The sequence below is a fragment of the Heliangelus exortis genome, chromosome 2 (assembly GCF_036169615.1).
Source record: "Heliangelus exortis chromosome 2, bHelExo1.hap1, whole genome shotgun sequence".
NCBI classification, from domain to species: Eukaryota; Metazoa; Chordata; class Aves; order Apodiformes; family Trochilidae; genus Heliangelus; species Heliangelus exortis.
Genome location: NC_092423.1, coordinates 7,393,241 through 7,415,834, shown reverse-complemented (window position 1 = coordinate 7,415,834; position 22,594 = coordinate 7,393,241). Strand labels below are relative to the sequence as shown.

Genomic DNA, 22,594 nt, shown 5'->3' with positions numbered 1-22,594 from the left:
TCTGTCATATATTCCATCTAGAATTTTTGCATTGATTCTTGGCCAATTTTCTCCCCAGCACCCATCACTGACCATTGGAAATGTGACTCCTTTGGTCTGTAGAAGTTTTATTTGACCTTGACATCTGTTCTTTCAAAGCCTCTCTTTTGTATCCCATCCCTCATGATTCTTGCAGGCAATTGCACTGTGTGAATACTTCCTGCTGCCTTCCACACTTTTTCAGCATTTTGTTTCAGCTTCTGACTGTTCTTATTCACTAAAACAAGAGATATCCCAGCTGGTTGTTTTTGTTTGTTTGACCCTGCAAGCTGATTGCAATACAAGGAGTAAACAGCATAAATGGGAAAGTCAATTTGACTTAAAATAACATAAATTCAACTGTTCTCTGTGCTCTCCCTGCAGTGCTGAGTACTCAGAGTGCTGGGAAGACTGACTCCTTTCTAGTGAAAAATATTAAGTTGGCCCAAAATGTGTCCTATCAGTTACCAGTTACAAAGGTAAGAACTATTATTTTCTATGTCTGTTTTCATTTCATGAGGGCTATTCAGTAGAAAATACTTGACTGCATTGCCAGGATACTTCTGAGGATTCATGTTAACTGGACCTTCTGCCTTTCTTTGTTATTTTGTGCCCCACCTAGGAACTTACAGCCTCTTCATCAGTGACAGAATACAATCAATTCATGATTTTTTTTGTCTTCTATCTTCAGCACCTATTGAGCCATTCCATTTTGAGATATTTCAAAACAAGATTTCTTCCTGATGGGAAATTATATTACCATAAATCTTCCCTTACTGTAATTTTTCACCATTTTCTAACACTGGAAAGATTTAAAGCTATTCTTCTCTCTTTAGAAGCTCCGGCTGAGTTGAAAAATTAAATGTGATAAAGCTGCACTTGTTACATTACAAATACACATTTCTTTTGGATTCAATTGTTGCTATGGCAATGCACAATCTGCCTTCTTTAACTGGATATATCCACTGCCATTCACATGTGAGAATGATTTGCTATTAATTATGACTCTTGGTACCTTCATCATCACACACCTCAGTGCAATGTGCAGAGCGTTTCTTCCTGCATTGTTAATTTTCTGCTGAAAACAGTGGTAGTATAGTAGGGCGTTTTATTTGTCTCTTGCTTTGGAGGTGGTCTGTTGACAGGCCTTGAAAAGATGGGGAATATTGTTCTGTTTTGTTTGCAGAGGGCTCAGGTGTGCAGGGAAACCAAGCTCTAACATTCCCATCCTCTTGGCACAGGCCCAGGATGCAGACCTGATGATTTTCGTGTCCTGAGGCCAAGTGGTACAGCAAGGCTTGTAGTAAAACTCTTATCTCTGAGACAGATCAGCCATGTCCAGGCTTCCTACTGGGTATTCCTGACTGGTGGTAATTCCTGAACTATGATTTGGCAGTGTCTTGGAGAGTTGTAGTTGACCTGAGCCAAAACTCTGCAGACTGTCTGAACAATTTATAAATATGGATGGACACAGCACAGTGCTCAGACCCGTGCTCTGATCATAGAATCAGAGAACTGTTTGGGTTGAAAAGGACCTTAAAGAGCATTTAGTTCCAGCCCCTCAGTGCTGTTTGGTTTGCTTGTGTAGATGAAAGTGCTGTTTTTGAGCAACGTTTCCAACATGTCACCTTTTGTTCTGGGGAGATAGCATCTTGGATCTGCATTAAAGAACACTCCACACCTGCTCATCATGCTTGCCAATGCTTATCAGGCATGGAGAGGCATAAACACAATGTCTGCAGCACCTCAGTTAGACAGAATAGCTGGCTGGGGATTAAATAAGGTGTTGGCATTGTTGCAAGTAAGACTAATTTGGAAAGGTTGTGCTCTTAGTACAAAAGAAATAGAATTTATTTATGAAAACAAGGAGAAGTTGCCATTCACCTCTCATGCTTTTCTGATGTTTGGATCTTGTTGTGTGTTGTGATATCCATACATCCTGCCAAAGTTGTGTAAGCAAGCAAAGTCTCTGTGTATTCTGATCCTCTGGAAACCACTAAACTGATGAGGCTTCATATCATTCTGTGGTTTCTTCCTCTTTTATTCACTCCTCTATCTCATCTATAAATCATCACCTTCTCATTGGTTCTCTGCTCACAATGTCATTTCCAGTGCTCTGCTGTTATTAGTTAATGCCATGTGGGAAAATATGTTTACATTGTTTTATGCAGGAAATACACTAGGTAAGTGCAATTTTGCTTCCCACAAACAGAGTTTAACCATTGCCCTGGGGCAGAGGTCAAGAGGAGGAACACTGCTACAGGTATGTTCTGGGACACTCTGCCACCAGTATGTTGCAGCAATGTAAATTTAAAGCTAAACATACAAAAATTACTTTCTTTGGATCATCAGTTTCTTTAGAATTGACTGCTTCTGATTGCTTTTGGAAACCTCAATTCTTATGTATGCATCACCAAGCAGTAACAGGATGATGTTTTGGGGCAGTCTTGCACACATTGCTCTGGAAGCAAAGTGTTGCTATTGCCTACTGTACTGCACGAGGTCCAACACACCATATGCCAAGGAATAAATTCTGAATTTATCACACAGAGAAGTCTCATAGTGTATTTGTAATACTTCAGCTCTCTGAATTCTTTTGAGCTCACTGGGAAGAGCAGATTTCTACTGCTGAAAATACTTTTTGTTCTTGTGCCCACTCATATCTGGTAGACCTATCACTCTGCTTCCTTTAAATGCTCTTTTAGCTGATGTATGGCATTACACATGCTGTTGGAAAAGCAAATAAAAAGCAGACTCTTTTTGAAGCCTTTTTATAGATCACTGTGTTAATTTTCAGGACGGACAGACAAAAATTGTGCTATATGGCAAATTAGTATCTTTCCACTGGTTTTGCTTATAATCTGCTACATTCAATTTTGATTGAGGTTATCTGTCTAACTCGTAGGCCTGTATATGTAAATGAAAAGCACTAAGTATTGTGTTTGGCTAACAGCCAGAAATTCTGAATCACAATCAGTAGGATATACAAAAGAAATTTTCCTGTATCTTCAAGAAGGAAATCAGATGCTTTATAGGGCTTTTTCCATTTCTTCTGTGATTCTTCAGTACCAAGAAAACTTGAGGCTGAACAGCATCATTCCAGTTAATGGAATTTTTTGGGTATATGGGCAATAATTAAAACAAGAACAACAACAACAATAATAACAATAATAATAATCTATTATTTATCTCAGAAGGTACTTTGGTCATCAGAAGGCTCTGCTGACTTGCACAACCAACAGAGGTTGTGTGAACATTGAAAAAGAAGCTTCAAGGTCTTTTATCAGGCTGCTGTGATTTAAAAAAAGAAAATATATTTTCCATATTTTTACCTAATCAGGTCTCCCAGATGCTTATTTTCTATGCAGAGATGACACTGAGAATATTATTCTTATTTTAGTCTTACTTTACAGTAAATGAGAATGTGAACTTACTTGTCACCATATAAACTACAGTACAGTGCTGGCACTAATATTAAGCACAGAGTGGGGTTCAGGTCCCATCATCATGCACCCATCTGATTTACTGGGGTGGCATCTGTCCTTGTGGTGTCATTACTGTGGAGTATGTGGGCAAGTGCAGGAGGACTGTGGCTGTGGAGCTGTGAAAATGGGGGACAGGCAAGCAGTGCAGATGGCAAAATGGGGAGCCTCTTGCACCAGGCCTTGCACCAGCACCCATGCCAAGCATGCTGTGGCTCTCTCCACACCAAATTACTTCTGAAACTTTTTGATACTTAAGATCAATTGTCAGGCTGCACAAGATGTGCAATTGAGACAGTTTTTGGAAAGAAAATTCAAAACACTGCTGCTGCATGGAGAGGAATTAGCAGTCGGATTAAATTAGGGAAACACCCTAGAAGGGTCCTGTGAAACTGCTTCTCTCTCACTTCCTCTCCTCTGTGTTATGGTCTGGATGAGATGACATCTCCTCTGGTGACTGTGGGTGACTCAGTGGGTGACTCAGTGACAAGCACACCAGCACAAATGGGGTGAGCAAGAGGGTGAGAGCTGTAGGGCACAAGAGCTCACCCAGAGCATGCAGCTTTAAAACAGCCCCATGTGCTGCTGGGCTTCAGGTGATGAGAATTTATTTCAGTGACCACTCATGTGTCAGAAGGCACCTGAGAGTCTGGAGAGGAAGTACAGGCACCTCACCACACAAATTCTCCCCTTCAGCATAAACATTTATTTGTCTTTGCTGCTATGTTCCTGGAGACCTTCTGGAGATGAGATGTTCCTCTCTCATTATCTCTGTATCTCACCTTACTTCAGACAGTGGGGCTCTCCTGGCAGGCTTGCAATTTCCTGGCAGAAGACCATTTTAATTGCAGATTTGCAAAACGATGCACTTTATTTTGCCTGCAGATGTTTTCTGATGCTATTTTCTACTTGACTTGAAAGCTGCTCCCTCCACTGTGCTGAGTGTTGAGGTGGAGCAGGTGAGTAGGGACAGACTACTCCGTAGCAGCGTGTGTCCTCTCTGGCCTCTACAGAAAAATCATGTGCCTAGACTATTCTGTATTGGGTTAATTACATGGTACCACTGATTAAATTAAAGTTCTTTATACAGCAGGGTGAAATTCAGTCTATTAAATGTGCTGAGCAGAGACCAAACAATAGACTTCATGCTCACGAAAGTGAAACTGGAGAACAGAGAAAGATGGAGAACAAAATGAAGGATGAGAACAAGAGGTAGAATGTGAAGGAATGGAGAGAACACAAAGGAGCAGGCAGAAGAGGAACTGAGGTGACCAACATGGATAAAAGGTAGCATAAAAACCAAATAAAGAGAAAGCTAACTGTGAAGAAGCAGAGTAGGTGCTGAAATACCAGGTACAAGTAAAACCCAGACCAGCTCTTGGGAATCCAGGTATCAAAATCTATTGATTTCCAATGATTTTTCTTTAAATCAATTTAAATAATTTTTAAAAGGCTTGAGAGTCCCAAGTAAGAATATATGGATACACATACATAAGAAATAATCTTATTGATTGTTGATCTGAGAAATTACAGTCCTTATCCTAGTGTATTATAGCCATGATTTATGGTGGAAAATTTAGTCCCCCAAAATGTGACTTCTGCAGATTTGAGTGGCTGCAATGAGTAGATTGTATGTTTGAAAACTCTAAGTGAAATTTTCACAGGCAGATCAATATGTCATCTGAAGAGAAAGAACAACAATTATTTTCATAAATAGATTTTTTCTGTAAGTGCTTGGCAATACTAACAACAAACTTTAAAGCATTAGAAAAAATGCTGGATATAATAAAAATTTTAAAACCAGCAGCAATTCACATACTTGTCCCCATGCACCACCTTTTTAGGCATGTTTTTTACTTAAGGTCTTTTAAATTCTTTATATATATTGCATGTAAAATTTCAATACAAAAGTTAAACAGTGACAGATTATTTTGCCTACAACATCTACAGTTGATAAAACCAAGGCTGTAAGCAAAGTTTTATGGCTATTTTATGAACTTAGGAATGTACTTTGGGAATTTATCATGGAAAAATTTACTTTTCTATTTAAGGAGTAACTAGGGCAAGTCCTGTCACAAGGTGTAGTCCAAAATGCACACGGTGCTCCTGCTGAGTTACAGCTATGGCTTGGTAATGGGCAGCACTTGGTAGGATTAGGGAGAGAAAAAAATGTGTTTGGTGTGTTTGAGGTCCTCTTCTACTGCCCCTCCTGAGGGTGCATGAAACATCTGAGTACTTTGGGTGATAAACCCAAAAGTATTTTATAACCCATTTGTCTGTGAAATTAATAACTTAGGTGCTTGCAAGTCTCTGAAAACACAGTTCTTAGTCAAGTTGACATATAACACAGAAAAAATAATTAAAAATCTAATTAAAAGTATTTATGATGTTGCTTGTTCATATGATGGCTGCATTTGTCCCTGAAAGATTTTATAAAAGGATAAAAAACTGTGATGCTTTACTGTGTGAAATAATTGGTGGTTGCTTTATCTTATAGCAGGGTCTCATTTACACTTGTTTTTATGGAGAGTCAAGCTCTTGAAGTTTAGCAATTGCAGGAGGATTTTGGCTTTGGTATTTTTGTTGGTGTTTTTTGCAATGTGTCTCTCAGTGGTGCAATAAAAAGTTAAAAAATATGTCTGGGGGATTGAAGGTCTATTTGGGATCTTAGAGGATAAAAGGAAAAAAAATAGGAATAAACACCCATTGTGGTATTATTAAAGTTATAAATATGTCTAAAGCAACACTGGAAAGGGAGGGGGATGATTCATGAGGATTTTTTTAGATTTAGGAGTTTGGTCAGGCTGCCTTTATGTTAGTTCCTGAAACTTATTTTACATATCCACCACTGTTCACATAAATAATCTAAAAGAAGAAAAGGAATGAATTAAAAGTACGAAATGTGTAAAATAAATTACATTACTGTAGGAAAAAAATCTGCATAAATAAGGGAATTAAATATATATATATATATTTTATGGTATTCCATAACAAGTGTTTGTTATTTTAATACAGAACAGCCAGGAGATGTGCTTACTTACAATACTTAGTGCTAAAACCCTTCTAAAGAAATTATTTTTCCCCCCCCTTTTTTTTTTTTAATGTTCAAGAGCATTCTAGCAATGAAAAGTGTCATGACAGGTTTTTTGATAAACATATTTATTACAAATTTTCTCACTTGTTGATTCCAGAAGTCAATCATTGTTCCCATATCCCTTGGCAGCAGCACTTTGCTGGCAGAAGAGTTTATATAAAGTTAAGGAAAGTGTTTGTTGCAGACCTTGCTCCTCAGTTTTGTGGGGGAACTCCCAGGCTGCCCAGGCTCTGTTTTCTGCCTGGGGGAATTCTGCTTCCATGTCCATGTGCCATTAATATCTCTTTCTCATTCAGTGAAGATGTTGTCAACCACTGTGGTCTCATTTTTGGGTACCACAACATCCTGTAGGAACCTGGAGGACAGTTTTATACAATGTTAAAGTGTTTATATTTTTATTTGCTTGGGTGTGGGTCTAGAGAAGTGGCTACAGACTTTCTACCTGACCTAGCTTTTCATCTGTTAACTCCTGAGCCTTCCATAAGGAGGGAAATAAATCTGAATCCTTGTATTTCTTGAAGTAAGCAATTGCAATCCTTTATCTTTTTAGAAGAGAATAAATTTTTTGTGGAAGACACTTCCCATTCTCCCCTCACTGCTTATAAATCAGTGTTTTACAGAATCCTGTAATGTTTAATAGAGGTAATTATGGTGTAGATTTGGTGAATACCAACAGCTTTGAACCCAGTGAAAATTCGTGTCTGAATGACATGGTCAAAGGTCAGTGGCTGTGACAGGCTTGGTGTAATTCCAAATTCAGTGTGAAATGCTGCAGAGATTCTTAAGGGAAGAAGAGACGCTTCTAAAACAAAAACTATATTATTATTATTATTATTGTTGTTATTATTATTATTATTACTATTATTATTATTATTATTTAAATCCAGAACGTGCGTTTCTATGTGCATGCGAAAACCACTTGCTGTTTTAAGGTAAAGACATCTTTTTGCTGAGTACTTCAGCTCTGAAAGCCTCCCTGGCAGCAGGGGTGGCACTGGCATGGTTTTTCTCTGCTGACAAACGCCAGCAACCGGCACAGCCGCAGGTGAAGTGATTTTTGAAAGCTTTTCATTTTCTTACACCCTGTAACGCCAACATCGTTTCCCCGCGGGGTAGGAGCTGCCTCTTTCTGCTCCCCTGAATATGCATTCGCGTTTGAAGGATTTTTGGAGGGAGGGAGGGAAGAAGAGAGCGGAAAAGAAACTATGCTTTGAGTGTGGACCGGGGCTCGCCTGGGTTTCCCTGGCAGGCAGAGGGAGGGCGGTCCGGGGGTTTCGCCCAGCGGGAAGGATCCGGACCCGGCTGCTGCCCCTCGGGCCGCGGGGTCACTGCAGCGGCCGCCGGGCTCAGCGGAGCCGGGAGCGCGGAGGGGTGGGAAGGGGCTGCCTGCGGGGAAATAACCCCGGGAGAAATCCTGCGGGGAGGGAGGTGAAAAGTCAGGCTGGGAAGGAAAGAAACCGCGAGTCATCTTTGTGCGGTTTTGGCAAGGTGACACTCAGCTTTTTCCATCATCGCTGCTCCGGCAGCCTGGGGGGATGCGGGAACAGCCCCGGTTCTCCTTCCCTCCTCCCCCTTCCAAACCAACAAACAAACCCTAAACCAACCAACCAATCAACCAAACAAAAAAACCCAAAAAAACGTCAATATCCCCCCCACCCCGAAAAAAACCAAGCCAAACCAAACCAAACTAAAACCCCCCAAAAACCGGGGCCGACAGGGAGACCCGGGGCGATCGGGATCCGGAGGAGGTGTCCGGGCTGCACCGCTCCCCGCACAAGCAGAGAGCTGCGGAGCTCCCCGCGGGGGGAAATTCTGCTGTGCTCGCTTTGCACTTCCTGGCGAATCGGCAGCGCCCGGGCACCTCCTCCCTCCCCGGACGGGCTCCCGAGGGGATCCGCGGAGCTGCCCGCGGGGCGCGGAGCCGCCCCCTCCGCCAGGCATCCGCGCCCTCTCCGCGGGCCGGACTCCCCTGCGGCCGCCGCTGTGCCACGAGCCTCTTCCGAGCGCCTTCCCCTTTTCGGGTTTTTGTAGCGTTAGGGTGTTTTTCGGGTTGTTTTGGTGGTTTGGTTTTTTTTTTTGTTTTTTTTTTTTTTTTTTTTTCTTTCTTGTCTCTATTTCGGGGAGAGTGCGGCCAGGCTGGGCAAGGAGAAGGAAACTTTCTGACACACACACACCCCCCCTGGCTGCTCCGGATATTTTTAAGAGGGTGGATGAGCGAGGAAAACAGCACCGTTTTTAAAGTCATCGCATGTTCTTGGGAAGGTCTCCCCTGACACCTCGCTGCTGGGATTAAAGGCCGGAGCTGGAGAAGCTCCTCCCCTTCCCTCTGCTTGTCCCATCCTCCCTCCTCCCCCTTTCCCCCTGTCTCTGTCCCCCCCCTCCTCCGTCCACCCCCCACCAAGTCCTCCCCGTTCCCCCTATTTCCTAAGGACATTTTAAAAAAGGAAAAAAAAAAAAGAAAAAAGAAAAAAAAAAAGCTAAAAAAAAGGGGAAAAAAAAAGAAACGAGGAAAAAGAAAATAAGGAGCGTGGAGTAACTGCGGCCGGTGGGACGGTGGGGAGAGGTGGCAAAGGAGCCTCCCTCTTTAGATCTATCTTCTAGCACCGGGCTTGGGTGAAGGGATGGGAAGCACTGCCATGGACAAGAAGAAAGATGCTTCCAGCAGCAGCAGGAAAAGCTCCAGCCAGAAGAAACTCATGTTGCGAGTGCACATCCCCGTAAGTGGCTCCTTGCGCTTCCTCCGCTTCGGCAGCTGGCGGGGCTTGGGCGCTGGGGTTTGTTTTCCTCTGCCATGCAGCGCAGCGAAAGGCAGGGAAGGTGTTTCCTGGCGCGGAGGTCTGGAGTTTGGGGGATGTTGGACTGAAGGGTGCAGCCTGTGCACCAGGGAAGTCCTCCACACCTGAGGTGGGTTGGAGCATGGGGGGTCCCCTGGTCTCTGCCCCCGGTGTGGTGCTGGGAGCTCAGGGTGCGCCGTGTCCGTGGGACCAAGGAGTGTGGATAAGCGGCTGCACCACTGCTCCCTGTCCTGGGCTGTGGGCTTGGCTCAGTGTCTCTCATCCTTTTCACCTGCAGATTCACAGTACGGTTTAGGAAAAGGAATGTTCACCCCCAAATGCTAAGCTCGACATCCCCAGGTTTGGCTCTGGGAACTGTCCGTGCGTTGTGGCTGAATCGGTGTTTAATCTGACTCCTCTCACTCGCAAAACCGATCCACAGCTGAATTTCCTAGGACTGATGTGTACACAAGCAGTGTGTTTATTGCCGAGAGAGCAGGAACAGCTTCATTGCCACGGTGGAGCAGATTAGTGAGCTGTGCAGTTTGTTCACTGGCCCTGTTTTGTTTTGTATATTCACATTATAAAGAAACAAGCAAGAAAATACAGCCTATAGATCCAGAATAACCTCAGACCAAAAAGTTTCTTTCTGTTCCCAGTGGAAATAAAGGCTGGCTCTGTCTTCAGAGTTTTCATGCCTTTCAAAACTTTTAATATTGTTTTTCTCTACTGTCAGGATGTTCTTTTTATCTATGCAACTATTCAGTTTGTTTATTCGTGTCCTGATGTGCTTTTGGTTTCATTGCTTCTGATGAGAAATAGCTGAGTCCCTGTATCTTTTTTGTTATGTGCAATCTGTCTTGGTTTTCTGGTTTTTTGTCTGTTTGGTGGGTTGGTTGGTTTTTGATTGTTTGGGGGTTTTGTTTGCATTTTTTTGTTGTTGTTGTCGTGGGTTGTTAGATATCACTATATAAAAGTGGGAAACAGTCCTACATGGGTCTCTGCCAGGCCACCAGGGAGTAAAAATATATCTCAATATATTTCTGGTTTGAAGTTTTTTTCTTTGTTTTATGGCAAAATAAGAAGTCAAAGCAGAGTTGTTAGGTGTCTTGAGTGTGTGGAATAAAATGGAGGAGAAATACATGGCTCTTCTGGAGATTTAATTTTTCACTGGAGAGGAATGCAAGCCTAAGCCAAACTTCTGGAGCTCTGAGTGCATTCAGTACGAGGAGGAAGAAGTCTGTTTCTCCTAACATGGATGTCATCTATGAATTTGTGACTGGAGTTTTAAAGATACAATCTTTGCCATGGTACCAGTACTATGTCACAATAGGGATGTAAAATACCAAGAAAATAAGATGTACCACACCAAAGCACCACTCATCCTGGGCATCTTATTCCTGTCCACTCTGCCTGCTGCATTGCTTCTGCCATCTCTTTCCATACTCCCCCACTTCTGAATTCTGTCCCTAGTTGGGGACTTCTGTCAAGTGGGATCTTTATGCCTGATTCAAGAAGCTGCATTTTTTGTCTGCTGAAGAGCCACAGGTGGCTTGGGAGATGCAGGGTTTACTGCAGGATTTTACAGGATCCATCTGGTGCTTTTGAAATATCTTCTAACTGCCAGATAGCTCACCAGCACTTACAGGAATTTTCCTCATTTTATGGTTGTGAAGATAAAGTGAGAAAAGGGCTTTAATAACTTGTTCTCACGTAAGAATTACTGACAGAGGAAGACTACTGCTTTTTCCTAAATGCTTCCTTAAGGCTGTAGACAATCTTTCTTTGAGTGTTGCCTTAGTTCTGTCTTGGATAGAAGACCATTAGTAGTGGGCCACAATTTTTCATGTTCAACAATCTCTTGGCTTCTTTGCTATGCAGTTTGTCACCTAGGTAGTGGTAGTTATTCACATACAGGTCTGCAAATGTCTGATATTACACTTAAATCGACATGAGTTTCATTGTTTATTCAGTTGGCAGCAATTCAAGATTTGGTAATGAGATAACACCTTCCATCCTTCCTCTCCATCCCCAAAATATGATCCTTTTGTTCCATTCTGCATCACTTAATGGACTATTTGGCCCAGGATCTTCCAGGTTGTATTCATGTTTTTCGTGGTTTTCTGTTATTGGCAGAGTTTAAATATGACTGTGCTCTAAGAAGGAACATTTTTCACATTCTCCTTATTTGACAGTGGAATCTGCATTTGAAAAGATCCATTTAGAATGTTGGTTTTTTTTTTTTCTCTCTTTCATAACATGTTGTTGGCTGCTGTTTTGAAGCATCATTCCTATTATTTCAGTGGCGCCTGTCAGTGTAGCTGTAGTAGTCAAGGGAGCTTTCACCAGACAGTAATTTTTATTTTGTTCATCCTCTTCTTTGTTTTGCTGTGAGATCATGTTTATTGCTGAGGCATGTAATTCCTGCTCATTGAGATCTTCAAATTAGGAACAAGAGAAGGACTAAAAAGGTCTGAGTAGGAGGGGAGAGAGGAATTGATTCTGAAAGAGAAAGCAATGGGACAAAAGGTATTGTTGAGAAGCAGGCTACCCTAAAACTTATTTATTAGTTATTTAGAGATGCTGACTGAAAAAATAATGACAAATATTGTGAGGGAAGAAAAATATTATATAAAACATTCTACAGTAAGGTTACAAGATTGTGGAATAATAGGCATAACTAAAAGGAATATTTTTATTTTTCGGGTTTGCCTGTGACAATGGTAAAAAATAGACTGATATAAGAAAGCAGGTTTTGTGACTGGGAACACTCCAGGGCAAATCTCAGGTACATCCTTCTCAAGCAAGAACAAGGCACAATACAAAAAGTCTGGAAACACTCTATTTTCACTTTCTTTCTGTGCAGAGTCTTCTTTGGCAAAAATTAGTGGGAATTTGCTTCTGGGAATAGTGGTAGACCACTTAGTTCTTGCCAGTTGGGTTTCCCAGCTGCTCTTGACTTGTTGTTCAGAGCCAACAGTACAGTGAAGGCCACTGCATTCTGTTAGTGTGGCAGGGAAGTATTTGCTAAACTGTTGGACTGATTGAACAACATTTTGGTTGTTTTGTTTGGTTTTTTTCCTTTGCAAATCCACAACTTACCAACAAACAAGTAGTTTAGATTGACCATAATGTAATTGCAGGGGCTTTTCTAGTAGAGGTCAAATCTTCCTCTGTCTTTCCCAACATGTTCTGAAGTCTTGAAACTGAAGATGCCTGAATGGAAATTTCTGGTCCAAATATCCCTGCAAGCAGCTACAGATTTGGATAGAAACATTTTCTCTCTTTATGGCTCTCATCTGTAATATGAAGACGTCAGCATTATAGAATTCCCTTTCAAGCCATTATAAGACAGTGCTTGCACATTGCTTTCAATGGTTTAAAAACTCCATTCTAAGACAGGATGCAATTGTCTGCTGAGTAGGAGTTCCCAGCAGTGAGATCAGAATGTTCTTTTGTCATCTCACAAAACTGATCAGTTCTAATGTTAATGTTAGCTTTGTAATCCCATGTTGCTGAAAAAAAAAGAGAACTTCTGCTCTTGCTTATTTTGAATTTCAGCTGGGAAAATTCAGTCAGTGCCAGCAAAGTTATGTTGTATTCAAACTCGTGCAACTGAGGGTAGAACCTGTCTCAAGAGTTTCACCGTGGCAAGTGCCAAGCACCTGCTGCTCCCAGCAGGTGGGAATTGCAAAACCTTGGCACTTCCTTGGATTTTTCCCAAACACATCACAAGGTGACTTTTTATTCAAAAGAACAAAGAGGTTTTTTCACATTAAGGACAAAATTAACATCTGCAAATGAATATGAAAACATCTTTCTGTTCAGTGAAGTGGCTGTTGCTGGTACTTCAGCCCTGACAGCAGAGTTGATACACTGGAAGGATGCTCTTGGAGATCACAATCCTTTATTTTCAATGTCACACAAACAAATGTCTCTGCAGACTTTCCCCCACTTCTTTGTCAACCTCTGTGGTTTTGAACAGACTCCTCAATGTGCAAATTTATTGCTGTTTCCAGGCCTATTATTATGTTGGGATGCCAGGCTGAAACATCAGATGGCTTAAATATTTCTAACTCGATAGACAACAATGATGTTCTGACAGTGTGTTGGCTCTGCCCCTGTCTCTTGCTTTCCACATTTGCAAAGTCATTAATGGCTCTATGCCTAATAAATCACCGTGAAATGATTTTGTTCTGTCACAGGTTTTGCAGGGTGCTTCTTTTCTCCCAGTCATTGCTGCATGGACTGATGAGAAAGAGTACTTTAGCCTGATGATCCCTTTAGGAAACTGCAGGTGAGGAATAAGCTGGTAAATTCTTTCAAAAAAGATGAGGGAATAAGCTTCCAGTGTGATGTATGAATAAAAAAAAGTTTGTTTTCTTAGCAAAAGAAGGTGGGGGCAGAGGGAAACAGAGGAGAGAGAAATGTTTCCATAAAATTAAACCTGCAACTATCCTGCCCCTTGCTCTCATAGGGCAGATTCTGAGTTGTCCTGAGTCTCTGTAGCCTTGAAGTTTAAATCTGGATTCCTCTCTAAAGGGTTGTTATATTTAAGGATCTGAAAGGGCAAGAGGTGTTTACTCAGGAGCTTTGAGATTGCACTTTGAATTTATTTGAAGGGAAAAAGAAAGGATCCATGTTTGCAGTCATAATAGCTGCCACTGTATTTAAAGAAGCACTTAGTCTTTTGGGGTTTAAAGCATAATAAATTATCATCTGCTTAATAAAAATACTGCTTCTTTAAAACACCACTCTTTCTGTAAGAAGATTTTGCTAATAACTGGTCTCATCCAACCTCCTCTATTTATACCTGTGAGCCCTGGGAGGACTGTGGCCTCAGAGGAGTGTGTATTTCATTGGAGGAACAAGCTGTGAATGTGGAAGAAACCTCACAGAAATGTGGAAAGGGAGCCTCTTGTTCTCCTGGAAGGTTACACAGACTGTCCTGGTATTGAGAATTACTGAAGCAGAAGAAAATGTCATGCTCCTAGAAGATCATGAGTAGTGATCTTCATCTGGGATATTCCAGAGTCTGTTCACAAAGCTGCAAGGTTTAACCCAGTTTCACCTGAGCACCACATTGCCTTCAGGGGAGCTTCTCAGATGTGACTGAAAGCCAAATTTGACCCTGAAGATAGGATTCAACAATGATTTTACTGGTATCCATGGACAGTCATGTGCTGGCTCAGCAGGGCTGAGTGGGATAGAAAGAAGCCAAAACTGTGTCAGCATGGCTGTTGGTAGACCAAATTATGGGTATTCATTTTGAGTGAAGTACCACATATAATTCTCATCCCTTTGAAGAAGAGCTGAATTTGCATCAACAGGCATCTCATGCTTAGGGAATAATGAAAGAGCAGAGCTGGTTACAGAGAAATGAAGCATCAAGATGACATCAGTAGCAGACAGGAGGTGTCACAGAGTAAGTCTGTCTGGCACAGAAATACCCCTTTGTGGGCTATGTTACCCTTGACTGATCATCAGCCTTCAACAATTAGCCTGCTCTCAGGGCCTGATCTGGTTGCAGAGGACTCCTGGCTCAGTTTTCTACTGTTGTTCACACTGTAGACTCACTGGAGAAAGTGTTATAGCCCAACAAACAGGAAGACTTGGGTATGTCCTCAAGGACAAAAAGAAAAAGCATCTGGAATGTATCTTGAATATGTATGGTGTATGGTTTTTTCTCCTGGAAGGGAGAACTTATGTATACACATGAATGTAAGATGCCATCAGTAAGTATAAAATATTATTGGTGGTTTGGTGATACAGTGTTATGCGGCTACTCAACTATTTTTTGTACTCAAAACACTGGTGAATATGACAATTTCTGCTGCAAATTGATTTTTGTGTTTATTCTTTAGGCATTTGTAGAACTGGAATGTAATGCTGCAGTTTAGTGTTTGCTTCTCTAATACAATTTCTCTTAAAATGCTTGCATAGACCTACATATAAAATCTTTGAGCATGAAAACATCCTTTACTCAATAGAGAACCAAACCATAACATGTTACTTCATTTTTTGACACTGAGGATTCATGGAGTCGTATATAGAGTCCTTTAAATTTTCATATAATTTGGCATGACAGTAAATTACATTATGTAAGCTTGACTTAGTGGGATGCATAGTAAATGGATTGCAGTATTTGTTTCATGCTTGTCATTTATATCACCCACCATGACTGTGCAGACTTTATGGTCATTATTGCAAAGGGCACCTGTGAGCTTGGGCTCCAAACTCAGAACCTAAGTCAGAAGCTGAAGACTTAATCTATTTCTGCAATCAGGGTGATGGGGCTATATGCATTTTTTTAAGCTGCTGGAGAGCACATTTATAGATCTGCAGCTTCACGAGGAGGAAGTGTGTGCATTCTAAGCATTAACTGTCATACTATGAAGCCTTTATCATCATTTATTCCCAGCAGGCATTGTGCAATCTGCAGTCATCTTTTCACCTGGTAATGCTGCTGCAAAAGTGAGAATAAGAAAATACTCTGCTGCAAGTTGAAGAAAGAAGAGCTGAGTGGTCAGAGTATTGGTTTGCTGTGCTACAAAACACAGGATTTGCTTGGTTGTAGGTTTACTTGTGGTCTTCCATGCATCACTGAGGTTTTGATATTGTTTGTGGAAGCTGTGTGCCTGGTGATTCGTTTAGATAAGTTTGGAAATGTTTTCTGATGAATTAGAGAAATCAATACCTGGGCTAAACGTTGAGCATGAAGAAACATTGCATTGCAGGCAAGGAATTGATAGAAGAGGTGTTGTGGTGAGGATGTTATGGACTAAACAGGTCACCTGTCTAGTGGAGAAGGTGGATTGTTACCTGCATGTCACTTATTTTGAATGGACTCTAGACAAAAATCAGACAAGACACCAGGAATTGTGTGCAGAATCCTGAAGTGTATCACAGTGACTGTATTTTTGCTGCCTAGACATAATCTTTGACAAGTTTCCACAGCTTTGGGACTGTTCTATGCCTTTAGTTGCACACTTAATATGTTTGCTAAGCTTGCATCATCTTGATTTTGGTGCTGTGGCCTTTGAAAGATGTGACTACTGGCAAGTGTTTTTGTAGAATCCTGGAAGAGTTAAGGTAGAAATAATCCTCTGGAGACTGTTTAGTCCAGTCCTCCTCCTGAGCAGGTTGCTCAGGAATGTGTCCCATCAGATTTTTAATATCTTCAAGGACAGAGACTGCACAACTTCATTGCACAACTTCATTCACAGAACTCAAGCAGGTGGGGTTTGGGACACCTTTCATTGCTCTGAAGGGATGCACTTGGGCAAGTTGAAAGCTCATTGAGATTAAATACTGTTCAGCCTCTACACAAGCAAATTGAATTTAACTCCACAGTTGGCTGGATCTTCTCCCAAAAGCCTCGTGTCCACCTTGAAGAGTGAAACTGGATTTGGCCAAGTAGTGTAGAGACTTCTGGGAAAAGTGTGCTCTGAGATGGGAGTAGAAACTGGACACAGTGGTCCCCACAAGGCATGTGGAGGAAGGGAACAGTAAAGAAAAAATTAAAAAATGTGTTTAGTCAAGTGTTACCATAATATGTATGGGAGTTTGCCAGCTTCTCAACAGAGCATTGCATCTTCTAGAATGTGGTTTTCATCATGAGTTGTCATTCCTTTTGCATAAATTAATTAGAGGGGGATTTGCTGTTACTGAGTATCAATCATGGTTTCTGTGTAGGAAGTCTGATCTGAACCAAGAGGCATGAGGAAAGACAGGTCAGGGGGGAGGGAACTGTATCACTATCTAGATCTCTATCTGCTTATTGCCTGAAGTTGAACAGAGTCCTTGATGTAAGCTTTGCATTGATGAATGGCTGAAGCTTGTGATTTGAAAAGAATATTCCACACATAAAAGATAAACCAATGATAATATTATTTTTTTTTACCTTTTCATTGTTTTAACACAGTGACTGGTAAACTATGATCTACTTTTAACTTACTAGTGTGCCACATTGAAATACTGAAGTAACTTTCCAGGTTGTCTTTTCACCCATAACTGAGTGCTATTAAGGTGGATGTCTATGCACACATAAGAATATGTATGTTAGTAAAGACAAAATCTCTGAAGTATTTAAAACCTTGATAGATGGTATAGGCTGGATGTGTGTGAGAGGAAATGGTGTCCCTGCAGTATTGATATTCAAGCAGATGGTTGGAATTTAAGCAAATAGCTTCATGTTGTACAGGAATGTTACTGTTGAACCCATGAATCTTGAGAACTAGTTCAGTTACCTTAGTAATAAGTCCATTCTTCTTCCTATAGGATTCATCCCAAAAGGATCCATGTACAAGCTCAGCCTAAGTCAGCAGTGGTGGAGAGTATTTTTTCCTTATGCCTTTTGAAAATACCTGTTAAATATTCCAGTCAAATATCTATGGACAGTCATGCCATGTCCTAAAATAACACTATTAGGACTCTTTTGGCAGCCTGATCAGGAAGATCAAGGGTTGAGGATAATAGATAAATCAGAAGAGACTATATTAAATGCCAGCATCAGAAGTGATACTTCAGTGAGTGTGCCTAATTATTACACTCTCCATGTGGCTCATGTTGTTGCTGAAAGTTGTGAATGTTAGTGTTTGTTTTGCTGGTGGCCCATCAGTTGTAGGGTTCTTGAAACAAGGCATCTGCAGCCTTTTAGCATGCAGTCATCTATAAACTCAAGCAGGTGGGGTTTGGGACACCTGAAACAGCACTTGATCACCACATTCAACCTACATCACCCTTCAGAGAGTTTGCAGGCATCCTGTCTCCATACCTGCACTCCACTAACTTTTCCTTCCAGGTCTTGACACTATTCTTGACACTTCTTGGGTACTCCTTCCACTGAGGTTAGATAAGCTCTACATTTTTATGGAAAGAGGAAAAGATTCTGCTGTCTGAAAAGTTGAGCCAACATTATTCATAAAGATAAAATTTATAGCCTGAAATAAATGGGAGATGGAAGATGTTATTCAGCTGTTCTCTTTCCCCTTTTATTTGATGTTAAAATTTCCCCTGGTTCATAGAATCATAGAATCATAGAATTAGCCGGGTTGGAAGGGACCTCAGAGATCATCAAGTCCAACCCTTGACCCACCGGAGCAGTTGCTAGACCATGGCACTGAGTGCCACATCCAGTCTTTTTTTAAATGTCTCCAGGGACGGAGAATCTACCACCTCACCGGGCAGTCCATTCCATAGCCTAATCACCCTCTCCGTGAAGAAATTCTTTCTAATATCTAACCTAAACCTCCCCTGGCACAACTTAAGACTGTGTCCTCTTGTCTTGTTGAAGGTCGTCTGTGAAAAGAGTCCAGCTCCCACCTCGCTACAGCCTCCTTTCAGGTAGTTGTAGACAGCAATGAGGTCTCCCCTGAGCCTCCTCTTCTTCAGGCTGAACAGCCCCAGCTCTCTCAGCCTCTCCTCATAGGGCCTGTGCTCGAGTCCCTTCACCAGCCTGGTTGCCCTCCTTTGGACCTGTTCCAGGACCTCTACATCCTTCTTAAACTGAGGGGCCCAGAACTGGACACAGTACTCGAGGTGTGGCCTCACCAGCGCTGAGTACAGGGGAAGAATCACCTCCCTGGACCTGCTGGTGACGCTGTTTCTGATACAGGCCAGGATTCCATTGGCCTTCTTGGCCACCTGGGCACACTGCTGGCTCATGTTCAGTTTCTTGTTAATGCAGACTCCCAGGTCCCTTTCTGTCTGGCTGCTCTCAGCCACTCTGTCCCCAGCCTATAGCGCTGCATGGGGTTGTTGTGGCCAAAGTGCAGGACCCGGGGCTTGGCCTTGTTGAACCTCATCCCGTTGGAATCGGCCCAGCTCTCCAGTCTGTCCAGGTCCCTCTGCAGAGCCCTCCTGCCTTCGAGTTGGTCTACACTTCCCCCCAGCTTGGTGTCATCTGCAAATTTGCTGATGATGGACTCAATCCCTTCATCTAAATCGTCAATAAAGATATTAAACAGAACTGGGCCCAACACTGATCCCTGGGGGACACCACTGGTGAACGGCTGCCAACTGGATCAGCACCGTTCAGCACCACTCTCTGGGCCCAGCCCTCCAGCCAGTTCCTAACCCAGCGCAGAGTGCCCCTGTCCAAGCTGTGGGCTGACAGCTTTTTCAGGAGAATGCTGTGGGAGACGGTGTCAAAGGCTTTGCTGAAGTCCAGGTAGACCACATCCACACCTTCCCCTCACCCACCAGGCGGGTCACCCGATCATAAAAGGAGATCAGGTTGGTCAGGCAGGACCTGCCCTTCCTAAACCCGTGCTGGCTGGGTCTGATCCCTGGCCCTGGGTTGATGTTAAATGTGCATACTAACTTAATAGACTTCTTTTAGTTGGATGATGATTAATGATACATTTTCCTTGTATGTTTTTGTGTTTGAGAATGACTCTATAAACTCTAAGCTATGCAGAGGCAGGAGGCTACATGCCAGCATTTTTCTTTATAAATTTATACCAGTCATTAAAAAACTGCCATCATTTCAATTATTTTTTCTGTGTTGTGTATTTTGAAGACTTATGTCTCCTTTCAGCAGTGCAGACCTGTGGAGTCTTTCTTTCACCTGTAAAGTGCTGAAGTCAGTAAAAGAGGAAACCTGCCATGTAGAGTACTGAGCTAGTCTGCATTCCTTAGGAAGACAAGAATGTTTTTCACCCAGGATTCATCAGCTGTGCTGGTGGACCTCAACCAAGTCACTAAGGCAAACCAAGCAGCTGTTCCCCAGTTTGGCTTTATTAACAGAACATGTGCATCCTTCTATCTCACTGCAATTCTGAATAAGAAATGGTGCTTTGCTATGCCTTATTAGCCAGCCAACGTGTTTTATTTTGATTGTGCACATTAACAGGTAAAACAAATGAGTGGTAACTTGGTAAGCCTCAGTAACCCTTTCACTTCTGATGTCCATCTTCTTATAAATCTGAAATCCAAACATCTGAGAACAACACATAACTTAAGCTTAGTTGAAGTGCCACTCATAAGATTTATCTTTGAGAAAAAAAAAAGTGTTTGGAAACCTAGTAATCCAAAGAGATGGGATTTTTAAAAGAATTTGAATACTTCAAGTCCTTTTGCAATATTTGAAGTTTGTCCTAGTCTGCCTGCATCAGGCTGTCCATAAGTACACTTGAAAACTGAGCTTTACATCTTTCCAGCTTTCAAGATGCCATTCTTCCCCCTCTGCTATTTATATTTCTATTACAAACCAGAAGCTGATTTTCCTGCTTTTCCACTCCCAATAACATTCCCTTGCACCTGATAGCTAAAACGAAGCCCTCCTCCACTCCCCAAGAAACCAAGTCAGAAGCTTGTTTTTTTATAGAATAGAGATTGAAAGTAATACCAGGAAGTAATTTGGGAAGAGGTAAGATTAGCTGCTCTGTTGATAATAAAGACTGAAACTAATACTGATAATTAGTGCAGTGCAAGCTGTTGTGACACACGACAGTCTGTGTTCAGCCTTAAGTTTGACTAAGAGTGAGCAACTCTTACTTATGATAAAGATTTCAGAAATAATTTTCTTTATCTGCTCTCTTTTCAATGTAACTAGAGAAAAAGCTGCACTCATTTAAGATTTGGGAACATTTATTATTTATATATTTTTTTACCTGCATAAACGTTCAAAATGTGCTGTGAACTACTGAAGGCATTTAATGTGTGTACACTTACTGTTGATAGTAATACAAAAATCACTATCAAATATAAATATTTTAAAAGGAAAGTATATTTCACTTTCATAATCTGGACATATTTTTTGTCATCATGTTTATGGGTATTTAGGTCTGAAGGTGGCAGTTTTGCAGGTTGGTGTTGATGTTATTTTATGGGCTGTTGCTTGTCAAGGTCACTGGAGAGAGACAGGAGGACACAGGGGAACTCCTTAGATTGGGAGAAGCTGATGGGGTAACCAACTTAGTCTTTGAAATTTCTCTTCACATATCAGTTGTAGAATGAGTTTTTTAGCCCTGCATGTATTTGGGTTGAAGTAAGTGAGGAAGAGGCACACACACAAATAGTGAAGGCTGGTACTGTCAGTGGCAGTGAGGAGTGGATGGATGGGAGTAATGGATGGGAGTGGGAATGCAGGCTGAACATCTGGAGATAAATCTGGGAATCACGTTCTCTTCAAGGAATGATAAAATCTAATTTCTCTGAACATGAGCAACAAAAAAACGAGAGGAGATATTAAGTATTCATGCTAAGGAAACACCCGTTTTCAGAGAAGATATTTCTAAGAATTCATTTCCAGAGAGCAGGAGGTACCTTTGATTCTGTTTTATGGTCCTGAGTGTTCTGTGCACTTGACTAGGTTAATTTAAAAAGCATGTAAGGACACAAGTGCAGAGCCTGTGTGTGTGTGTGTGTGTGAAGTGAAGCTGCCCTGTGTGCAGCTGTTTACTTTAAACTGAATGAATTCAGTGTGTATTTACAAGATGGCAAATTACTCACATTGCAGAGAAATGAGCTGTGATGGAAATGCAAAAGATAGTTAATTATTTCAGAAAAAACCCCAACAGATTATGAATATGCTTCTGCCTGATGTTAAAACATCTGGCTTTAGTTTCTAGCTCTGTTAAGATTATTTTCATTTTCATATCCTGTGTTTTAATGTCACAAAATAAACAGAACAAGGAGCTGACTTGTATCTCTCAAACTTTGACCTTGTATCTGTTTTTCATTTCTGGGGGTGCTTGAGGTTTGTTTTGGTTGCAAGACTAAGTAATTTAAAATCCAATCACCTGAGCTCTTGTGCTAAGAGATCAATCCATGGTAATTTGAGTCCTGCTGTCCTAGATAGTTGTAACCAGGACCAACTTTCTCCCCTTGCCCCTGCCTGCTGTGCTGCAAAAGGCCTCCAAGCCATGGCAAATACTGCACGGACTTCAGAGCTCACCAGGGGAGAGAAATGTCTGAGAACAACGTGGACAGGCAGGGCCAGCCACTTCCACTCCTTGCTGCTGTGGAGGATGAAATACAAAAGCAGAAGCAGGGAGGGGGGAATAGAAATGTGTCTGAGTGTGGAAACGGCTGTTAAAAACAAATGTGCCTGGGCTTGCTCTTTGGGAATGTACATGTTGCATAGGAGAGAGAACTCCCACAACAGGAATCTTCTGCTCCAGTTTGCCTCTGCCAGATAATTTTAGTTTTGTTTTTTTTTTTAATATTTACCTCTAGAGGCTTTTGTGGCTATCTGGGGATGTGGACCTCAGCAACGATGG

The 22,594-nt window shown here is 41.7% G+C and overlaps 1 protein-coding gene across 2 annotated transcripts in view; it reads left to right on the top strand.

The window, feature by feature from the left end:
• The first annotated feature begins 8,946 nt into the window (after nt 1–8,946).
• PRKAG2 (protein kinase AMP-activated non-catalytic subunit gamma 2) overlaps nt 8,947–22,594 on the top strand; it is a 223,134-nt gene continuing 209,486 nt past the window's right edge. Inside the window, exon 1 of one of the 2 annotated variants that reach the window (XM_071734667.1) lies at nt 8,947–9,311. In XM_071734667.1, the coding sequence (XP_071590768.1) occupies nt 9,216–9,311 (96 nt within the window). In that variant the 5' untranslated portion in view covers nt 8,947–9,215. The remainder of the gene's footprint in view (nt 9,312–22,594) is intronic. The other variant, XM_071734669.1, reaches the window with a different exon arrangement.